The sequence below is a fragment of the Sus scrofa genome, chromosome 12 (genome assembly GCF_000003025.6).
Source record: "Sus scrofa isolate TJ Tabasco breed Duroc chromosome 12, Sscrofa11.1, whole genome shotgun sequence".
NCBI classification, from domain to species: domain Eukaryota; kingdom Metazoa; phylum Chordata; class Mammalia; order Artiodactyla; family Suidae; genus Sus; species Sus scrofa.
This window is the reverse complement of record NC_010454.4, coordinates 42732170-42752144: the sequence shown is the minus strand read 5'-3', so window position 1 is coordinate 42752144 and position 19975 is coordinate 42732170. Positions and strand designations below refer to the sequence as shown.

General features: G+C 40.1%; 1 protein-coding gene across 7 annotated transcripts in view; it reads left to right on the top strand.

Annotated features, from left to right (window-relative positions):
• RHOT1 (ras homolog family member T1) overlaps positions 1-19975 on the top strand; it is a 72241-nt gene that overhangs the window by 31327 nt on the left and 20939 nt on the right. For all 7 annotated transcript variants that reach the window (XR_002337261.1, XM_003483060.3, XM_005656986.3 and 4 more), the window contains exons 7-16: positions 1388-1496; positions 1811-1912; positions 9942-10040; positions 10564-10672; positions 11937-12057; positions 15296-15380; positions 15746-15891; positions 17387-17487; positions 18080-18210; positions 18898-18981. Coding sequence is in view for 6 of the 7 variants with exons in the window: in XM_003483060.3 (XP_003483108.2) it covers positions 1388-1496; positions 1811-1912; positions 9942-10040; positions 10564-10672; positions 11937-12057; positions 15296-15380; positions 15746-15891; positions 17387-17487; positions 18080-18210; positions 18898-18981 (1087 nt within the window). In the remaining variant the exon portion in view is untranslated. The remainder of the gene's footprint in view (positions 1-1387; positions 1497-1810; positions 1913-9941; positions 10041-10563; positions 10673-11936; positions 12058-15295; positions 15381-15745; positions 15892-17386; positions 17488-18079; positions 18211-18897; positions 18982-19975) is intronic.

Sequence of the window (19975 nt, the reverse complement as noted above, 5' to 3'; positions counted from 1 at the left end):
CTGTAGCCGCTGTCCTACACCACAGCCACAGCAACTCGGGATCCAAGCCGGTCTGCGACCTATACCACAGCTCACGGCAACGCCGGATCCTTAACCCACTGAGCAAGGCCTCATGGTTCCTCGTTGAATTCGTTAAGCACTGAGCCACGACGGGAACTCCGAAAAGCTTTTATTATATTATTGGAAAAAAAAAATCAAACATATGCAAAAGTAGAGAGAACAGTAAAATGAATCCCTCTGTATCTATCATCTAGCTTCAGTAATTAACGACTCATGGCCAGTCTTGTTCCATTTTTTACCCGTCCCCTTGGGGTCATTTGAACAAATCACACGTCTTATCATACTGTAAATACTTCAGTATGTATCTCTGAAAGATGACACATGACTGCATTTTAAAATGTGATCAGATCACGTCATTCCCCTACCTGTAATCTATCCACGGCTTCCCATTGTCCACTTAAAATACACACTCTTCCTGCAGCTGCAGGTCCTGTCGTGTCTGGCCTTTGCTCCTTTCTCCAGCCCCATTTCAGGCCTCTCCCCTTTGACACCACTCTCCAGCCGCTCTGGCATTGTTCTGTTCTTTGGACTCATGGGGATGTTTTTTTTTTAGCTTTGGGGCTTTTGCATGTGCTGTCCTATCTTCCCGGCCAGCTCATTCCTGGCTCTTCACCTGACAGGTTCCATTTCATCCTTCACTCCAGGGCACAAGTGCTGCTTTGTCAGGGAGGTTTTTCCCTGAATACCGTGTTATAGTTAGCCGCCTCCCATTACTTTATCCCATATCCCCCTAGTTGTTTCCTTCATTGTGCTTAGGGAATTGGAACGTGGCTTGTTTATTTGCTTATTGTCCATTTTCTGACTTTTAATATTAGAATGCGGAGGGACTTTATCTGTCTTGTGTCTTTATTTTTTATTTTTGGTCTTTTCTAGGGCCGCACCTGCGGCATATGGAGGTTCCCAGGCTAGGCATCTAATTTACAGTTAGTAAAGCCTACACCAGAGCCATAGCAACTTGGGATTCAAGCCGCGTCTGCAACCTACACCACAGCTCACAGCAGTGCCGGATCCTTAACCCACTGAGCGAGGCCAGGGATCGAACCTGACGTTTCATGGTTCCTAGTCAGATTCATTAACCACTGAGCCACGATGGGAACTCTTGTCTTGTGTCTTTAATCGTTAGAACAGTCCCTGGCTTATAATAGAAACTCAGTAAATATTTGTTGAGGATGCATAAGCTCTTTAGGGGGCTTGAGTGGACTACAGTAGGGGGTTCATATTTGGGAGATTAAGTCTTATTGGTTAGTATAGGTTATGATGTACATTAAAATACAAATCAAATGCCTTTTGCCTTCCTTATTGTTATGACGTGCCCTGTTTCTTCCAGGCTGCCTTTGATATTGGTTGGGAACAAGTCTGATCTGGTGGAATACAGTAGCATGGAGACCATCCTTCCGATTATGAACCAGTACACCGAAATCGAAACCTGTGTGGAGGTAAACTTTCCCATTCGATTTTGAAATTTACAGCCGGTCAAGTCTCACACAACTGAGGTTCAGAATAAGAGGGGAAAAGGTGTGGGATGGACTGAGTTTCCTATTGTTTGTGAAGTCCTGTCAACCAAAGAAAGCACAGAACTTGGAGTTTGCCTCTGAGCGCTTTGTAGACAATCATATTGTGATAACCATTAAGAAAAACACATTTTTTCAGTGTCTCCCGAGATCTTAACTACCTTCCATTGATAGTTTAGAAAATGTTTTTAGCTCTCGTAATTGTTTTCAGAGTGAATAATTTTAAACTTTCTTTTCAGTGTTCAGCAAAAAACCTGAAGAACATATCAGAGCTCTTTTATTACGCACAGAAAGCTGTTCTTCATCCTACAGGGCCCCTGTACTGCCCAGAGGAAAAAGAGGTAAAACCTCCATTAGTAGGGGCTGGAATGTGCAGGCAGTAACTCTGTTGAGATAATGATTCTTAGTAACTCTTAAGTATTCATTTAAACTACCGAAATTTAGATTTATTGTTTTCTAAACTGTTGTTTTTCTTGTGCTTTTCTTCAAAGACATTTCACGTTAAATACTCAGAATAATATTTCAGGTGAAACACTGTTTCAGGAAATGCCATTTAAAACAAACAGAAGCATTGGCAATTATAACAGCAAAAGTCTGAAGACTTAACCAATCTACTTGCTTTGCTGCTATAAAATCCACAAACTTAAAAACTCATACAGGAGTTCCCGTCGTGGCGAAGTGGTTAACGAATCCGACTAGGAACCATGAGGTTGCGGGTTCGGTCCCTGCCCTTGCTCAGTGGGTTAACGATCCGGCGTTGCCGTGAGCTGTGGTGTAGGTTGCAGACGCAGCTCGGATCCCGCGTTGCTGTGGCTCTGGCGTGGGCCGGTGGCTACAGCTCCGATTTGACCCCTAGCCTGGGAACCTCCATATGCCGCGGGAGCGGCCCAAGAAATGGCAACAACAACAACAACAACAATAATGCCGAGGGAGCGGCCCAAGAAATAGCAACAACAACAACAAAAGACAAAAAAAAAAAAACAAAAAAACCTCATACAAGCGAAAACTTTGGGTGTTATTTGACAAGGGAACCACATGTAACACAATTTGAATACTCCTTTGTGTTTCTTAGCTTAGAAACGCAGTAATGCCTTAATGAAATATCTAAAATTTAATGATTTTTACCATAGACTTTTAAAATTAATTTTTAGATTGAGGTATAACTCACCATAAAATTCACCCCTTTGAACTATATAATCCATTGATTTATTTTTTTTTAGTGAATTCACAGTGTTGTACATACAGCACCAGAGCATTTCATCACCCCCAAAGACATCTTGTACTCGTTAGCGGTCCCTCCCATTCCCCCACCGCCACCTTCCTGCAGCTTTTGGCAACCACTAATCTCCTTTCCGTTTCTGTGGCTATACCTGTTCTGGACATTTCATATCAGTGGAATCATACAATATGTGGTGTTTCTTTGTCTGGCTTCTTTCTCTTGTTTTCATCTGTTGTAGCAGGGTTAGTAATTCATTCCTTTTTATGGTCAAATAATACTTCCTTGTATGGATATACCACATTTTGTTTATCCATTCATCTGTTGGTGGTTATTTGGGTGGCTTCCACTTTTTGTGAGTAGAGCGAAGAACATTTACACATAAGCTTGAACACCTGCGTTTAGCAGTGGAATTGTTATTTAGCAGTGGAATTGTTATTTAGCAGTGGAATTGCTGGGTCACATGGTAATTCGATGTTTGACTTATTGAGGATCCACTAAACTATATGGAAGTCTGAATTCCTTCACATCTTTTGCCAATGCTTGTTACCCCTTCCCCCACCTTTATTTATAGCCATTCTGGTAGATGTGAATGGTATCCTGTTAGAATTGCATTTTTGGGATGGCTGATGAGGTTGAACATCTTTTCATGTGCTTACTGGCCATTTGTGTATCTCTTTTGGAGAAATGTCTATTTAAATTTTTTACCCATTTCTTGGAGTTCCCATGGCTCAGTGGTTAGCCAATCCGATCAGGAACACTGAGGTTGTAGGTTCGATCCCTGGCCTCCCTCAGTGAGTTAAGGATCCAGTGTTGCCGTGAGCTGTGGTGTAGGTTGCAGACTCAACTCAGATCCCGAGTTGCTGTGGCTATGGCATAGGCCAGCAGCTACGGCTCCGATTAGACCCCTAGCCTAGGAACCTCCATATGCCACGGGTGTGGCCATAGAAAAGACAAAAACACAACAACAACAAAAATAAATTTTTGGGAGTTCCCGTCGTGGCACAGTGGTTAACGAATCCGACTAGGAACCATGAGGTTTCGGGTTCGGTCCCTGCCCTTGCTCAGTGGGTTAAGGATCCGGCGTTGCCTTGAGCCGTGGTGTAGGTCGCAGACGAAGCTCGGATCCCGAGTTGCTGTGGCTCTGGTGTAGGCCAGTGGCTACAGCTCCGACTCGACCCCTAGCCTGGGAATCTCCATATGCCACAGGAGCAGCCCAAGAAATAGCAAAAAGACAATAGATAGATAGATAAATAAATAAATAAATAATTTTTTTAGCCATTTCTTAATTTACTTATTTATTTTGTTGTTGTTGTTGAGTTTTTAAGAAATAAGTTTGCTGGAGGGAAAAAGTTTCTTTCTTTTTTTTTTTTTTTTTGGCTTTTAAGGCCACACCTGTGGCATATGGAGGTTCCCAGGCTAGGAGTTGAATTGGAGCTGTAGCTGCCGGGCTGGCCTACTCCAGAGCCACAGCAACACAGGATCTGAGCCACATCTGTGACCTACACCACAGCTCACGGCAATGCTAGATCCTTAACCCACTGAGTGAGGGCAGGGATTGAACCTACATCCTCATGAATGCTAGTCGGGTTCATTAACTGCTGAGCCACGACAGGATCGCCCCAGAAAAAAGTTTCTTGGGAAGATTTTTCTTCAGGAAAAGTTAATAGCATAGGTGAGTGGTTGGAGTACTGACTCACAGGCCAGATTTGGCCTGCCACCTGCTTTTATATGACCTATGAGCTATTTTACTTTTTTTTTTTTTGGTCTTTTTGCTATTTCTTGGGCCGCTCCTGCGGCATATGGAGGTTCCCAGGCTAGGGGTCCAATCGGAGCTGTAGCCACCGGCCTACACCAGAGCCACAGCAACGCGGGATCCGAGCCGCGTCTGCAACCTACACCACAGCTCACGGCAACGCCGGATCGTTAACCCACTGAGCAAGGGCAGGGACCGAACCCGCAACCTCATGGTTCCTAGTCGGATTCGTTAACCACTGCGCCACGACGGGAACTCCTATTTTACTTTTTTTAGTGATTGGGAAAAAATCAAAAGGAATAATATTTTGTGATGTGAGAAAATCATGTGACATTCAGATTTCATGGTTCATAAATAAATTTTATTGCAACACAGCCACACTTACCCTTTATGTTTGTCTGTGCTTTCTTGCTACAAAGGACAAGAGTTAAGTAGTTGCAACAGAGCCTCTATGTGGTAACTGTTACTGCTGCTGTTCAGTGCACTGCTAATTGCACTGACAGGGTTCAAACACAACAGCAGCATTTCAAGTATCATATGTACCACTGGACTGCAACATTGTATTTTTTTTAATGGGTACATATTTGCCATGCCAAAATGAGAAAAAAAAAAAAGTGGATTTCAGATGGCAAAATAGATATATTTTCTGAGCTTTAATTCTAGCTTTGGTGTTTTTGAATCTCGATGCACATGCAAAGGAAATTTCCGTATTTCCTAATCCATTTGACTCTGCAGTTGAGGAGCTTCCACCTAACTGTCAATTGGGACTGATCAAAATGCAGTGTAATGACGTGTTTATAGGCAAATATCAAGAAAATCATCTAATGTAATTCTGTAAATGTCTTCCAAGTGATGAATATGCTCAATTAAAGTTACGCGTTTATAGATATGTACCGCTACTGAAAGTGTGTATCTGTACAAAAAGACATTTTCAAAGATGAAATACGTAAAATCTCATTATAGACCTCTATTATATAGAACATTTGCAGTTGATTTTCATGATAGGAAATGCTTACTTTTTAAAAAAAAATTGAAGTATAGTTGATTTACAATATTGTGTTTTGGGTGTATAGCATAGTGGTTTGTTTTTTGTTTTGCAGATTATAGTCCATTATAGGTTATTACAAGAGAGGGAACATTAACTTTGAACCCTAAATAAACCGTATGTTATCCCTCTAAGAAGAATTTCCTCCTTCTCTTTAGTAGACCTGAATAGCAAATTTATACTGTTATTATATTTTTAATTTCGTCAATAAAAGCTTTGTGCACATTGATTATCTCTTGATACCTTTGATTTTGCCTGTTGGCCCCCAAAGCCTGAAACATTTACTCTGTGACCCTTTACCAAAAATGTGCTGACCCTGATGTAAATATTAATATGCGTTATCCCTTAATCTGACCCTGATTGACTCTTCCTTAATCCTTGTTTGCTGTTCTTTAATTGAAATGTTTTTTTTTTCTAAGTTGTTCTTAATTCTGTATTTCCCAGATTTCACCTACGAAGAGTTAGTGTACTTGTTAAAAATACAGATTGCATTCTGATTCAGCCAGTTGCTGTATTTCATGATCAAGAAAATTTGGGTATCCGTCTCCTGCTACAGAGATTTACCTCTGAGTTTAGCCTAAATCCCCTCTCTCCTTTGTTCCCAGTTCTTTAATTGCTACGTTTTTCTTAGGCTTATTATTAGTTCTGCTAATCTGCTAATCACCCCTCCCTTCCTAGTAAAACATCTACTACCATCTGTTACTCATTTCTTAGATGGACCTAAGGTAAAATCTGCAACTTTTAGAGACCGTATGTTTTGTTTTATTCAAATACAAGCCTTGATCTAAGCTTATACCAGAATCTTTTATTCCGACACCCTCAATAAACTTTGTTAACACAGCTTTGAGATAGAAATCATCAAAAAGATCATATTCTAAATCAAAGCCTGCATTAAAGCCTAAAGTGTGTTTCCAGTGATAACAGACACCCTCTGACCCGTGGAGTCCTCTGTCTTACCTAATAATGAAAAAGATCCGTGTGAAACGCTCATATGCAAAGTGACTTTATTTTATTACTATAACATTTTTTTACAGTTCATTGAAGTATAATTTTTAATATATTTTAAAAGGTAGTCATTTTTGGTGTTATATTTTAAAGTGGTTAATATTTAAATTTCAAGCCAGTACCTTAGAGCACTTTTGCTTCTGATATATTCCAAGTTTTAATGAAAAATGCATCACTATTTATTTTTTTCAATTTTTTTTTTTTACCTTTTAGGGCCACACCCCCTGCATATGGAAGTTCCCAAGCTAGAGGTCGAATCAGAGCTACAGCTGCCGGCCTATGCCACAGCCACAGCAAGGCCAGATCCAAGCCTTGTCTGCTACCTATGCTATAGCTCACGGCAACACCAGATCCTTAACCCAGTGAGCAGGCCCCGAGACCAGACACACATCCTCATGAATACTAGTTGAATTTGTAACCAGCCGAGCCACAAAGGGAACTCCTCAAATTACTTTTTTAAATAAAGCATTTTGTGATGAGAAAAAAAAACAGTGGCAAAATAAAAAGTTATTTTTAGACTGTCTTTTGCATCATTCTAGCTATTGCTACTTTTAGAAACATTTAGATTATTATGTAACAGATTTTAAAAAGAAGAGTAAATAAAATGTGATATTTACTAACCTCGAATACCTAATATTAGCATCATATTTATAGAAGCAATTTCTTATTCTTTGCTTAAAAAAAAAATTATCCATGGGTGCCACCATAAAAAAAAAAAGGCCAAAAGAAATTTTAGAAATTATCCATGATTGTGGATATGATAGGTTATATAGTCCATTTAATATTCTTTAATAAAGAAAACCCTATCCGTGCTTCCCAAATGTTTGGCTACTTTTTCTCTACTTTTCCCAATCTCTTTATATCTAAGATTTTACCTTTTTATCACTCTATCAAATTGTTCTCCTAGAGCTCCCATTTAAACCAAAAAAAAAAGTGTGGGGGGGATTATGTATGTTGGGGAAGATAACATTACTTCCTGTTTTTATTTATTTATTTATTTATTTTTTGTCTTTTTGCCCTTTCTAGGGCCGCTTCCCACGGCATATGGAGGTTCCCAGCCTAGGGGTCTAATTGGAGTTCTAGCTCCTGGCCTACGCCAGAGCCACAGCAACGCAGTATCCGAGCCACATCTGCAACCTACACCACAGCTCATGGCAACACCGGGTCCTTAACCCACTGAGTGAGGCCAGGGATCAAACCCGCAACCTCATGGTTCCTAGTTGGATTCATTAACCACTGAGCCACGACAGAAGCACCCATTACTTCCTATTTTTAAAAGAATTTATTTTATGCATTTGAATTTGATAGTGGGATCAGAGCTCCTCATCACTGTTTGTTCTGGATAGCTGTATCACTGAAGTTCATAAGCTAACAGATACACATTTTCTCACCATGCTGTCTCATTTCTCTGATTCTAGTGTCCATGAGAGATCTCCTTCCAAGTGTACACAGTGTCTAAAATCTTCCTGAAAGTTTTATTTTCCAAAAATCGTCAACAGTGATTATCCTGTAGCAATTATACAAATTAGAAACGAGACCTTTTTTTTTCTCCCGGCGCTGCCCATGGCATGTAGAAGTTCCTGGGCCAGGGATTGAACCTGTACCACAGCAGCAGTCTGAGCCGCAGCAGTGACACCACCAGATCCTTAACCTCCCTGTGCTACAAGAGAACTTTTAGGCCTTATTTTTATTTTTTTTGTCTTTTGTCTTTTTAGGGCTGCAGCCGAGGCATATGGAGGTTCCCAGGCTAGGGGTCAAATTGGAGCTACAGCTGCCGGCCTGTGCCACAGCCGTGGCAACACTAGATCCGAGCCGAGTCTGCAGCCTACACTGCAGCTCACGGCAACGCTGGATCCTCAACCCACTGAGTGAGGCCAGGGATCGAACCTACAACCTCACTGGTTCCTCGTTGGGATTTGTTTCCTCTGCACCATGATGGGAACTCCATAGGCCTTCTTTTTAAAGTGAAATATTCTATCCCTTATAAATCCTCAAACAAGGAGTTCTTGTCGTGGTGCAGTGGTTAACGAATCCGACTAGGAACCATGAGGTTGAGGGTTTGGTCCCTGCCCTTGCTCAGTGGGTTAACGATCCGGCGTTGCCATGAGCTGTGGTGTAGGTTACAGACACGGCTCAGATCCCGCGTTGCTGTGGCTCTGGCGGCTCTGGCGTAGGCCAGTGGCCACAGCTCCGATTCGACCCCTAGCCTGGGAACCTCCATATACCATGGGAGCAGCCCAAGAAATAGCAAAAAAAAAATCCTCAAACAAAAATTAAGGAAGTTGTCAAAATACATTTCCATCAGCTTTGCTCAAAAGAGTTTTAGAGTCACAAAAGGCAAGGTTCTTTTAAAATATACTTCTCTTAGTATGGATTCCCTTGGTGACCTAGTGGGTGGGGTTTGGTGTTTTCATGCTGTGGCTTGAGTTCAATCCCTGGCCCAGGAACTTCCGAATGCTGTGGGTATGGCTGTAAATAAATAAATAAAATTATTATTATTATTTTTTGTCTTTCTAGGGCTGTACCTGTGGCATATGGAGATTCCCACGCTAGGGGTCGAATTGGAGCTATAGCTGCCAGCCTGCACTACAGCCACAGCAACACGGGATCCGAGCCGTGTCTGCGACCTACACCACTGCTCATGGCAATGCCAAATCCTTAACCCACTGAGAGAGGCCAGGGATTGAACCCACATCCTCCTGGATACTAGTTGGGTTCGTTAACCACTGAGCCAGGACCCTAACTCGTAAATAAATAAAGCTCTTATAATAGGAGGTTAGTAAAAGCCTTTTGCCCTTATCAAGGAGTGCTGTTTTGTCGCCTACTTGTAAAAGCACATTTTATGTCCCAGCTTTGAAATACACACACATACACACAAATGACAGCTCAAAACATTTAGTCTGATTCTGCTACCAGAAGGTTGATGGTGAAAAATCAGAGAAGTTGAGGGGGAGAGGGGAAGCCCTTGCTCTAGTTTTATAAGACAGCTCAAATGAGAGAGGCTATAAAAAAAAAATAAATATTTCTTCTTTATATAACGGAAAGAATGGATCCTCACTCACGATGAACTTCTCTTTTGCCCGTCTTCAGAGAGCGTGCAGTCATGAAGGGAGAGTTTAACCCTTCCACTTGGTGGCCCGAGTAAACATTGATTCATTTTCTTAAAATGGCTCGAGTGTAAAAGGAAATGGTTTGCTTTAGTTCATTTCCTGTGTTGGTTGTATCCGATATTATGTATTTGACAGTGAAAACATTCAGAATTCTTCTCAGCCTGTTGGTGAAAACCATATTTAAAAATCCCAACCTGTTATGTTAATACAGTTGTTTCCTTTCTCAATGATTTTGCAGATGAAACCAGCCTGTATAAAGGCCCTTACTCGCATATTTAAAATATCTGATCAAGACAACGACGGCACACTCAATGATGCTGAACTCAACTTCTTTCAGGTGGCTTTCATTTATTTCAGACATTTGTGTATCTTGATCTTTCTCTGCTGAGAAAAGCTGCAAAAAACTTAGTGGCTTAAACAATGGTATTTTGATAACCATGCCTCTCTTTCATATCAAAAACTTTCTATCATATCAGGCTGTGTGATCTTTAGAGGGAATAAAACTCTCTAATGCTTAGGAGTTGAGGGGTCTCTGAGAGTCATTTCATGGTGTGCAGTGGGTGTATTTGAGGATGCCTTGAAGTCTGAACTCTGAATTACTTTTCTTTCTTAGTTTTATATGACGTAGCTGTACAAAGAGCTCTGTGTTTTAGAAACCCCAGTTTAGACACTCTCCACGGGGAGAGCAGGGAAAACATGTCCTTCTACGTATGACATGTTTTACTTAATGCAAAGCAGAAGCTGTCCCCATTTAGAACTTGTCTTTCGGTAACAACTCATTCATGTTGCATTATGGATTAATATTTATATTTGTGGTTTTAGTGCTGATTTATTTATAACTTTATGGTTCTTTTTGCTAGAGAATTTGTTTCAATACTCCGTTAGCTCCTCAGGCTCTGGAAGATGTCAAGAACGTAGTCAGAAAACACATAAGTGATGGTGTGGCTGATAGTGGATTGACACTGAAAGGTAGGTGAATGATACTTTTTCACCCTTTTGAATTAACATTTTCAAAATTTGGCAGAAAGTGGAAGTCTTCATAGTATTATCTATATTTAAGGAAATGTATATATTTACTAATATACCTAAAATCTAGCCTGGATATTTAAAGAGTTGTGGCACAGTGGAAACGAATCCTACTAATATCCGTGAGGATGGGGGTTCGATCCCTGGCCTTGCTCAGTGGTTTGGGGGTCTAGCATTGCTGTGAGCTGTGGCATAGCATACAGACATAGCTCGGATCCTGTGTTGCTGTAGCTGTGGTGGAGGTTGGCAGCTGCAGCTCCTATTTGACCCCTAGCTTGGGAAATTCCATATGCCGCAGGTGCAGCCCTAAAAAAAAGCAAAAAAAAAAAGGGGGGGGGAGTTGAAAGAGACAGGCCCTTGGTGGGGATAATTATCTTTATAGTCAGACGTACAGGTTAGAGGTAGGAAAATTGATTGGATCTTAGGAATGCAGGGGCCTGAGGGTAAGAAATTTCTAAAACAAATTTATCTTAAAATTCTTCTTACTCATAAGCATACATCAAATAGAAATTAATTTGAGAGAAGACATTTTAGGAGTTCCCATTGTGGCTTGGTGGGTTATGAACCCAACATAGTGTCCATGAGGATACGGGTTTGATCCCTGGCTCCACTCAGTGGGTTAAGGATCCAGTATTGCCGTGATCTGTGGTGTAGGTCGCAGACGCGGCTCAGACCCTGTGTTTGCTCTGCCTGTGGTGTAGGCTGGCAGCTGCAGCTTCCATTCTACCCCTAGACTGGGAACTTTGATATGCCTCAGGTGCGGCCCTTTAAAAAAAAGAGAGAGAGAGAAGGTATTTTATCGTCCAATGAAATTTACCAAGCACAGAATATTCCCTGTAAAATATATAGCCACCGTAAAATGAGGTGAATTTTCCATTATAGAAATAAAGGCAAAGATGTTTATTATGATTGCATTTGATTTTATTATATAACTTTGAAAATGTCAGTGAATCCCTTAGGATATGTCTTTGGCCCTTTCACTCAGTACCATCTCTTGCTGGCCTGGGTGTGTATGTGAAATGATTCTGAAATCAGCTCTGTTTCACTGAAATATTTCCTTTGTTTTGATTTGACCTTCAGGATGCAAAACCACTACACCTGTGTCCCTGAGTTCAGCTCTTGCCCTTATGTGTTAGATGCTTTTCTCCCGTGTGACTCTTTACCCATTTTTCACATCAACTGTACATACTAATTTATTGTATTTCAGGTTTTCTTTTTTTACACACACTTTTTATCCAGAGAGGGAGACACGAAACTACTTGGACTGTGCTTCGACGATTTGGTTATGACGACGATCTGGATTTGACTCCTGAATATTTATTTCCCTTGTATGTACCTTTGGCTTTCTGATTGATTTCACTCACCAGAATTTTAAGGTTTTATTTAGCACATAGGTAGATGGGCTTTGAGCTACTCAGGAATATCAGATTTATAGAGCTGTTTAAGCAGGGTTTCTCAACCCTGGCGTGTTTGACATTTTTGACTGGACTGGATGATTCATTGTTGTAGAGCTTGTCCTGTGCACTATAGGATGTTTATTTAACACATCCTTACAGATGCTAGTGGTACCTCTTCCCCCAAATGTGACAGCCAAAAATGTCCCCTCGGGAGTGAAAGCCACTGATGGCTCAAGCTCTCCCTCTTCTTCTAATAGAGTAAACAGGTATCTTTTGAAATTCATTTTATTGAGGAAAGAGATAAAAGGTGCTAGACAAACTTGTTTTTATTTTATTTATTTATTTATTTTAATTTTTAAATTTTTTAAAAATTTATTTTTTATTGTTATTTCCCCAAACACACTTTTTTTTTCCCCACTGTACAGCATGGGGACCCAGTTACACATTCATGTATACATAATTTTTTCTCCCATGGTTGTGCTGCGTTGTATCTAGACATAGTTCTCAGTGCTACCCAGCAGGCTCTCATTGTTAGTCCATTCCAAGAGCCATAGTTAACCTCAAGCTCCCAGTCCCCTCCCACTCCCTCCTCCTCCCCCCAGGCAACCATAAGTCTCTTCTTCAAGTCCATGATTCTCTTTTCTGTGGAAAGGTTCATTTGTGCCGTATATTAGATGCCAGATGTGAGTGATATCATACGGTATTTGTCTTTCTCTTTCTGACTTACTTCACTCAGGACGAGAGTCTCTGGTTCCATCCATGTTGCTGCAGATGGCATCATTTCATTCTTTTTTATGACTGAGTAGTATTCAAACTTGTTTTTAAAGTTAAGACATCAGATGGAGTTCCTGGTGGCACAGCAGGTTAAGCATCGTGCATTGTCACTGCTGTGGCACAGGTTCGACACCTGGCCCGGGAATTTCTTCATGCCATGGGCATGGCCAAATACATACATATACACACATACATGCATACATAAAGGACCAGAAATATATTGGTTAGCGTTTTTCTTTTCTTCAGTCCTTCTCTTCCCTAAGTTTTATAGAGTCCTCAGCTCAGGATAAATAAGTCATTCTCTTCATGGTTATTTTCCTTTAGATACTATGTTTAAGTTCTGTGTGTTTAACAGGGAACCCAGTGTCACTCTGAAACAGGAGACTGCCTTGTGCCCGTCAGGGAAGTGGGCCTTTTAGGAGGATGACTTTCCAAGATCTGGCCTTTGAGTCTTTCAGCTTTTTTCAGTGGCACGTTATCTTCGTGTTCTTTTTAATTTTAGTATAGCACTATTAGCTATCCATGTAAGGGTTAGGGAAAAACTTAGCTGTTTTTTCCTTCCCCATCATTGAGGAAACAAAATAACTTTTTGGTTAGAGACGTGGTCTGTTAATTAGTTCTAAGTTGAAACTTCTATCATCAAAGTTACTAAATCTTGGCTCAAATAATTTCCCAGATTTTTCAGTACATGTATGTTGGATGAATGAATTTGTCCCAGGATGTTTTCATCAAGTTTTTTTGTGCCATTTATGTGGGTAGATAAATTCTACAGGAGGTTGCTTATTTCTTTCTAAAGTTTGACAGTGAGGACACTCCATCTGTTACGGCTTTGTGACTCTCACTAAGACCTCTTTTAATTTCTCTGTGCGTTCCGCCTTTAACTTTCTGCAAAGTAGCCCCTTCAGAGCCACCACTTGAGTCTTTTTTAGCCTTCTTATTAAATTCTCTGCCTCTGTCCTTCACATTGCTGCCAGGTTAATAGAGAGATAACACGGATTTGGCCGTGTCACTTTCCCTGCAAGATAGGATAAAAGCCCAAGCTTCTTATCCTGGCGTTGGAGGTCATTCATGATCTGCTCTGGGCCGGCACTCTGCCTACCTTTGTTCTAGAAGTAAATACTAAACTATTTGTAGTCCACCAATTAGGTATTGTTTCCCACTCCAGGCTTTTTCCATGATATTTTCACTCTCTTCCTCCCTCTCCCCCAACCTAATTCATGGCTGTTATCCTTCAAGTCTCAATTCAGGTGACAGTGTCTCTGGTGCTGACACCTTCCCAAATCCAGGCCAGAGATCTTCCTTTCACATGGGCTCCCCAAGCATCCTCAGTTGACCCATACCCAGCAGTTGCTTCATTCTTGAGATAGTGAGGTCATCTTGTGGTCTGTCTCCAGCGTGGGTGTGGTTCCTTACCTGTAGGGGAGCCTGTCTCATTTTTGTGTCCCTGGTACCTCAGCACATTTGATAAATGTTTGTCAAACTGAATTTAGGGTGTGTCAAAGGTCAAATGAGGCAGAAACAACATCTCTTCGCATCATCTTCAGCTCATTACAATGTTGATATTGTATAAAGCTTGTAATTTTTACTTATAATTGGTTTACAGTTCAATCACTCTTATTTGTAAATTTTGTAAATTTTTTTAATTTAATTTTTTTTTTTCTTTTTTGGCCACCCCACAGTATATGGAGTTCCCGGGCCAGGGATCAGATCCGTGCTGCAGTCCAAAGCTGCACCCACTGGGCGAGGCTGGGGATCGAACCTGTGTCCCAGCACTCCCAAGATGCTGCCGATCCCTTTGCGCCATAGCAGGAACTCCAGTTATTTTGTAAATTTTTTAATACAAGCTACCCTTCAGATATTTAAGAGAACTATGGGGAGTTCCCGTCGTGGCGCAGTGGTTAACGAATCCGACTAGGAACCACGAGGTTGCGGGTTCGGTCCCTGCCCTTGCTCAGTGGGTTGACGATCCGGCGTTGCCGTGAGCTGTGGTGTAGGTTGCAGACGCGGCTCGGATCCTGCGTTGCTGTGGCTCTGGCGTAGGCCGGTGGCTACAGCTCCGATTCAACCCCTAGCCTGGGAACCTCCATATGCCACGGGAGCGGCCCAAGAAATAGCAACAACAACAACAACAAAGGACAAAAGACTGAAAGACAAAAAAAAAAAAAAAAAAAAAAAGAGAACTATGTATGTCACCTCAGAGCAAGCACTATTGTGACTCTTCTGAGGACTGTCATACCACTCCCTTGACTTCCCTGGGAAAGTCTAAATGGCTGCAGCAAATATTTTGTAAATGATGTCATCCTACAAAAAGGCTTGTAGTTTCATATTCATTTCTTAAATTAAATTTTAATATTTGATTAATGACTTTTATTTTACCTTTTTTTTCCATCAACAGGCTAAAAATACCTCCTGATTGCACTACTGAATTAAATCACCATGCATATTTGTTTCTCCAAAGTACTTTTGACAAGCATGATTTGGTAAGCTTTTAGCTGCGGTTTTCCATGATATGTGATAAAATATTTTTCTGCGAATGATGCAACTGTGTTCCCTGAGCTACTGGGTACTTATGTCACATAGCCAGAAATTACTCAAACGCTCTTAAACTAGGAAAAATACTTTCTTTTATTATTTTACTTTATTATTTTTCCAAGGTGAAAAAATTATTTTCTGATAGACTTACATAGGTTGCCTAATATACATATAAGGAATTTTCTTGATAAAATATAAAGTTTCTTTTCATCTGTTAGTTTTTAGAAGCATAGCTTTACTAAATTAGGGGGCTCGTGTGTTTGGGAATTATTCTCTTAGATATCTAAACATTTTGTGTACTTTATATCTTCAGGATAGAGATTGTGCTTTGTCACCTGATGAGCTTAAAGATTTGTTTAAAGTTTTCCCTTATATACCGTGGGGGCCAGATGTGAATAACACAGTTTGTACAAATGAAAGAGGCTGGATAACCTACCAGGGCTTCCTCTCCCAGTGGACGTGAGTATAGAGCTCACTTCTTTCCTCTAGAGTTACAGCTCGTTTAAAATTATGGTATGTTACATTCATCATTTTGCAAGTGTGTCAGCACTCACGAAATGCTTCATCATCACTGCCTGTGAGCAGGATTTATAGTACCGTTGCTGTCTCTAAGGTGCACTAGAGATGGTCTGTAAATTCATCAGGAAAGGATGTTTGCTCTTGGATGATTTGCAGGGAAACAGTCATATCAAAATGGAACTAAATTTTAATACTTTTTTGATTAAGGGAACTAGAAACGTCATTGTTACTGCACAGTTCTTTTATCTTTAGAAAATGAGGAGAACCTGATTTTGAGTTTTATCATTGTTATTATTATTATTATTTTGTCATTTTAGGGCCGCACCCACAGTATATGGAAGTTCCCAGGCTAGGAGTCAAATCGGAGCTGTAGCTGCCGGCCTACATCAGAGCCACAGCAACGCCAGATCCAAGCCATGTCTGCAGCCTGCACCACAACTCATGGCAACACTGGATCCTTAACCCACTGAGCAAGGCCAGGGATCGAACCTGTGTTCTCATGGATGCTAGTCAGATTCGCTTCTGCTGAGCCATGATGGAACTCCTGTTGCTGTTTGTTTTTAATGCACTCTTAGGCTTAGTGAGGATGTCTACAGTCTAGATAGAGCAGAGTTGACTTTTTATTTAGAATGCTAAGGAGATCCTCTTGTGCACAATGACATAATTTCTTTACCTTTGGTGAGATTAACTTTCTCAACACCAGGATCTATTCTTTTTTCAAATCATAAGAAAGGCCAACTAGGAGTTCCCATCGTGGCTCAGTGGTTAACGAATCCGACTAGGAACCATGAGGTTGTGGGTTCGATCCGTGGCCTTGCTCAGTGGGTTAAGGATCTGGCGTTGCCATGAGCTGTGGTGTAGGTTGCGGATGCAGCTCGGATCCCGAGTTGCTGTGGCTCTGGTGTAGACTGGTGGCTACAGCTCCAATTGGACCCCTAGCCTGGGAACCTCCATATGCCGTGGGAGCGGCCCAAGAAATGGCAAAAAGACAGAAAAAAGAAAAAATAAAGGCTAACTAATTCTTGTGCCTTTCAGTTATTTTTGTATCTTTCGCAAACTGTTTCAGATTTAATTACCATTAAGTCTTTCTTACTAGCCAGTGTTAGCCATATAATATGTAACATGGGAAACAAATAATATAAAATGTCCCACTCTAGATCTTACAGCAGCTGTGTGGCTCATCTGTGTGGCCTTGCTCTCTCTGGGCAGGTGGAATAGATACAGGATCCTTTGCCCGCATCTTGCATTCTCCTCCCTTTCTTTTCTGCCCTAAGAATGACCTTCTAGGAAAAGCCATGTTTGGGTACATGGGAAATGAAAGCATGCTGACAAAAATTATCTGGGTCTGGTGGTCAAATTATTTGAGTGGTTGTAATTTTTTTTTAATAAATACACGTTTAGAACTTTTCACATTTTAAACTCTTCCCTTTCTTAGGCTGACGACCTATTTAGATGTGCAGCGGTGTCTGGAGTATTTGGGTTATCTAGGCTATTCAATATTGACTGAACAAGAGTCTCAAGCTTCAGCCATCACAGGTAAGTATCTGAGTACTATTCAGTTCATAATTTAAAAATGTTTTTTAAGGAGTTCCCATGTGGCACAGTGAGTTAAGAACCTGACTACAATGGCTTGTGTCACTGTGGAGGCATGAGTTCGATCCCTGGCCTGGCACAGTAGGTTAAAGGATCTGGCATTGATGTTAGATTCTTTCAGTTTATAATTTGTTATGAGAATAATTTATAACAAAAAGATGGAATGTAGTGTTGGCTATACTTACTGTAATTTTTGTTCATTTTTGCAGTATCCTTTCCTTTATGAAAAGATACTACTTATTTTATGTTGAAATAAATACCATTTGTTTGCTAGAAGTTTACTTTACAGCCAACGTTCAGAAATGTGTCTTTTTCACCACGTGAGGCCCTTCCCTATTAAATTTTGTACTTTATTTCACATACAACTTGACTGTTGTACAGCATGTTTATTGATCAAACACTTCCCAAACATGATAAATACCAATACCCTATTTTGTAGAAGGTGAAATGTATGCTTAGTGCATCTAAGTGGTACATAATTTTTTTCTTTTTTTCCTTTTTCCTTCTTCTTTTTGTTTTTTTTTTTTTTTTTTAGTAACAAGAGATAAGAAGATAGACCTTCAGAAAAAACAAACTCAAAGAAATGTGTTCAGATGTAATGTAATTGGGATGAAAAATTGTGGGAAGACTGGAGTTCTTCAGGCTCTTCTTGGAAGAAACTTAATGGTGAGAGTTCTCAAAAATAAAACTTTACCCAACACATTTTTATAGTTAGGAGTTGACGTAATTTTTGCATAACCATGAGCCTTCTTGGATGATTGGTAGAACTGGGTGACGTATGTATAACAGGAAAGTACAACTAAAGTGTAACACTAAACTGGTTGAGGTGGCTTTCTTTTTGTGTCATTGATGTTAGCTATCATTTGTCTTTTTTTTTTTTAACTAGTGTTTAGATGGGGATTAAATAAATACACATATGAAAGCCTCACACATGGTACTTGGCATGAAGTTAATGCACAGTGAATATTCTGAACCAAACACTATTGCTGTCTAATTCTGACTGCAGCCTTGAGTAAGGAGATGGACATAATTTCCCGATGAAAGAGCAGATGAAGTGATAGTGTGATGAGAATTGCCAGCAGGTGGCTCTGGGATACACTTTCAGTAATATACTTACTTCCGTTTTAGCTACTGCTTTCCCTTTATGCAAAACAAATACATCTTTTGTTTTAGCCCTTAAGAACTAAGAAATGAAATCAATATCCCCCTTTGTACTGATAAATAATGCATAGTGTAGGGAAGAATGTCCCTTTTTTTTTGGTAACACACCCACACAGATCCACAGAGTGTGTTGATGAAAATGAGTTACTGTTGTTTCTTACTGTAAATAATGAGATTTTTTACTTTTTTCAGAGGCAAAAGAAAATTCGTGATGATCATAAATCCTATTATGCGATTAACACTGTTTATGTATACGGACAAGAGAAATACTTGTTGGTAAGTAACTTTCTGGCACATGAAGACTGTGAGTTATTGGGTCCATTTTTAAATAATTATTTGGAAGTTCCTGCCTTGGCTCTATAGGTTAAGAATCCTTCTGCAGTTGGCTCAGGTTGCTATGGAAGCCCAGGTTTGATCTCCAGCCCGTCACAGTAGGTTAAAAGGCTCCGGCTCCATACCGCTGCAGCTACAGTGTAGATCAAAGCTGCCGCTCAGATTCAATCCCTGGCCCAGGAACTTCCATATGGCACAGGTGCGGCCATAAAATTTGGGGAAAAAAATTCTTTGAAAATATAATTGAATTTAATGTATTGACTTTTGTGTGTTTTTTTTTCCCTCACTTGGTTTATTCATTGGCATTAATTTTAATTATTTTGATCTGTATGGTGATTGCATGGGTATAGTTACAAGTAGAAATTCATCTGTTTGTCTGCTTAATTGGATTTATACCACCAAAAAAAAAAAATTAAATCCTCTTTACTTCCACTTTTTAAAAATTTTTTAATTTTTATTTTTTTAATTACTCAAATGAATTTATCACATCTGTAGTTGTATATTGATCATAACAATCCACTTTCACAGGATTTCCATCCCATAACCCAAGCACATCCCCCCACCCTTTCCACTTTTATTTTTAAAAATTATGTCCTCTATTTATTGTTAACTGGAAATTAGTATGAAAACCTTAGTGCAGGTGCATGGTAGTTTATCTGCAGTCTGAATCAAGTTGTATCTATTAAGCAGGGAGGAGTAGAGTTAACAAATGTGTTAGCCTAAAAAATGAGTTAATGGTATAACTGAAAAGATAATATGAAGTAGTAGAAAGAAGTGGGATGTTCTCTTTGGATCCAGTCTGATTTTTGGTTTGAATCTTGGTTCACCACCGATTAGCTGTGTGGCCTTGGGAAAGTTGTTTATTCTTTCTGAGCCTGAGTTTCTTATTAAGTTACCTAATATGAAATCTCCAAACAAATAATAGGCACTAAATAAA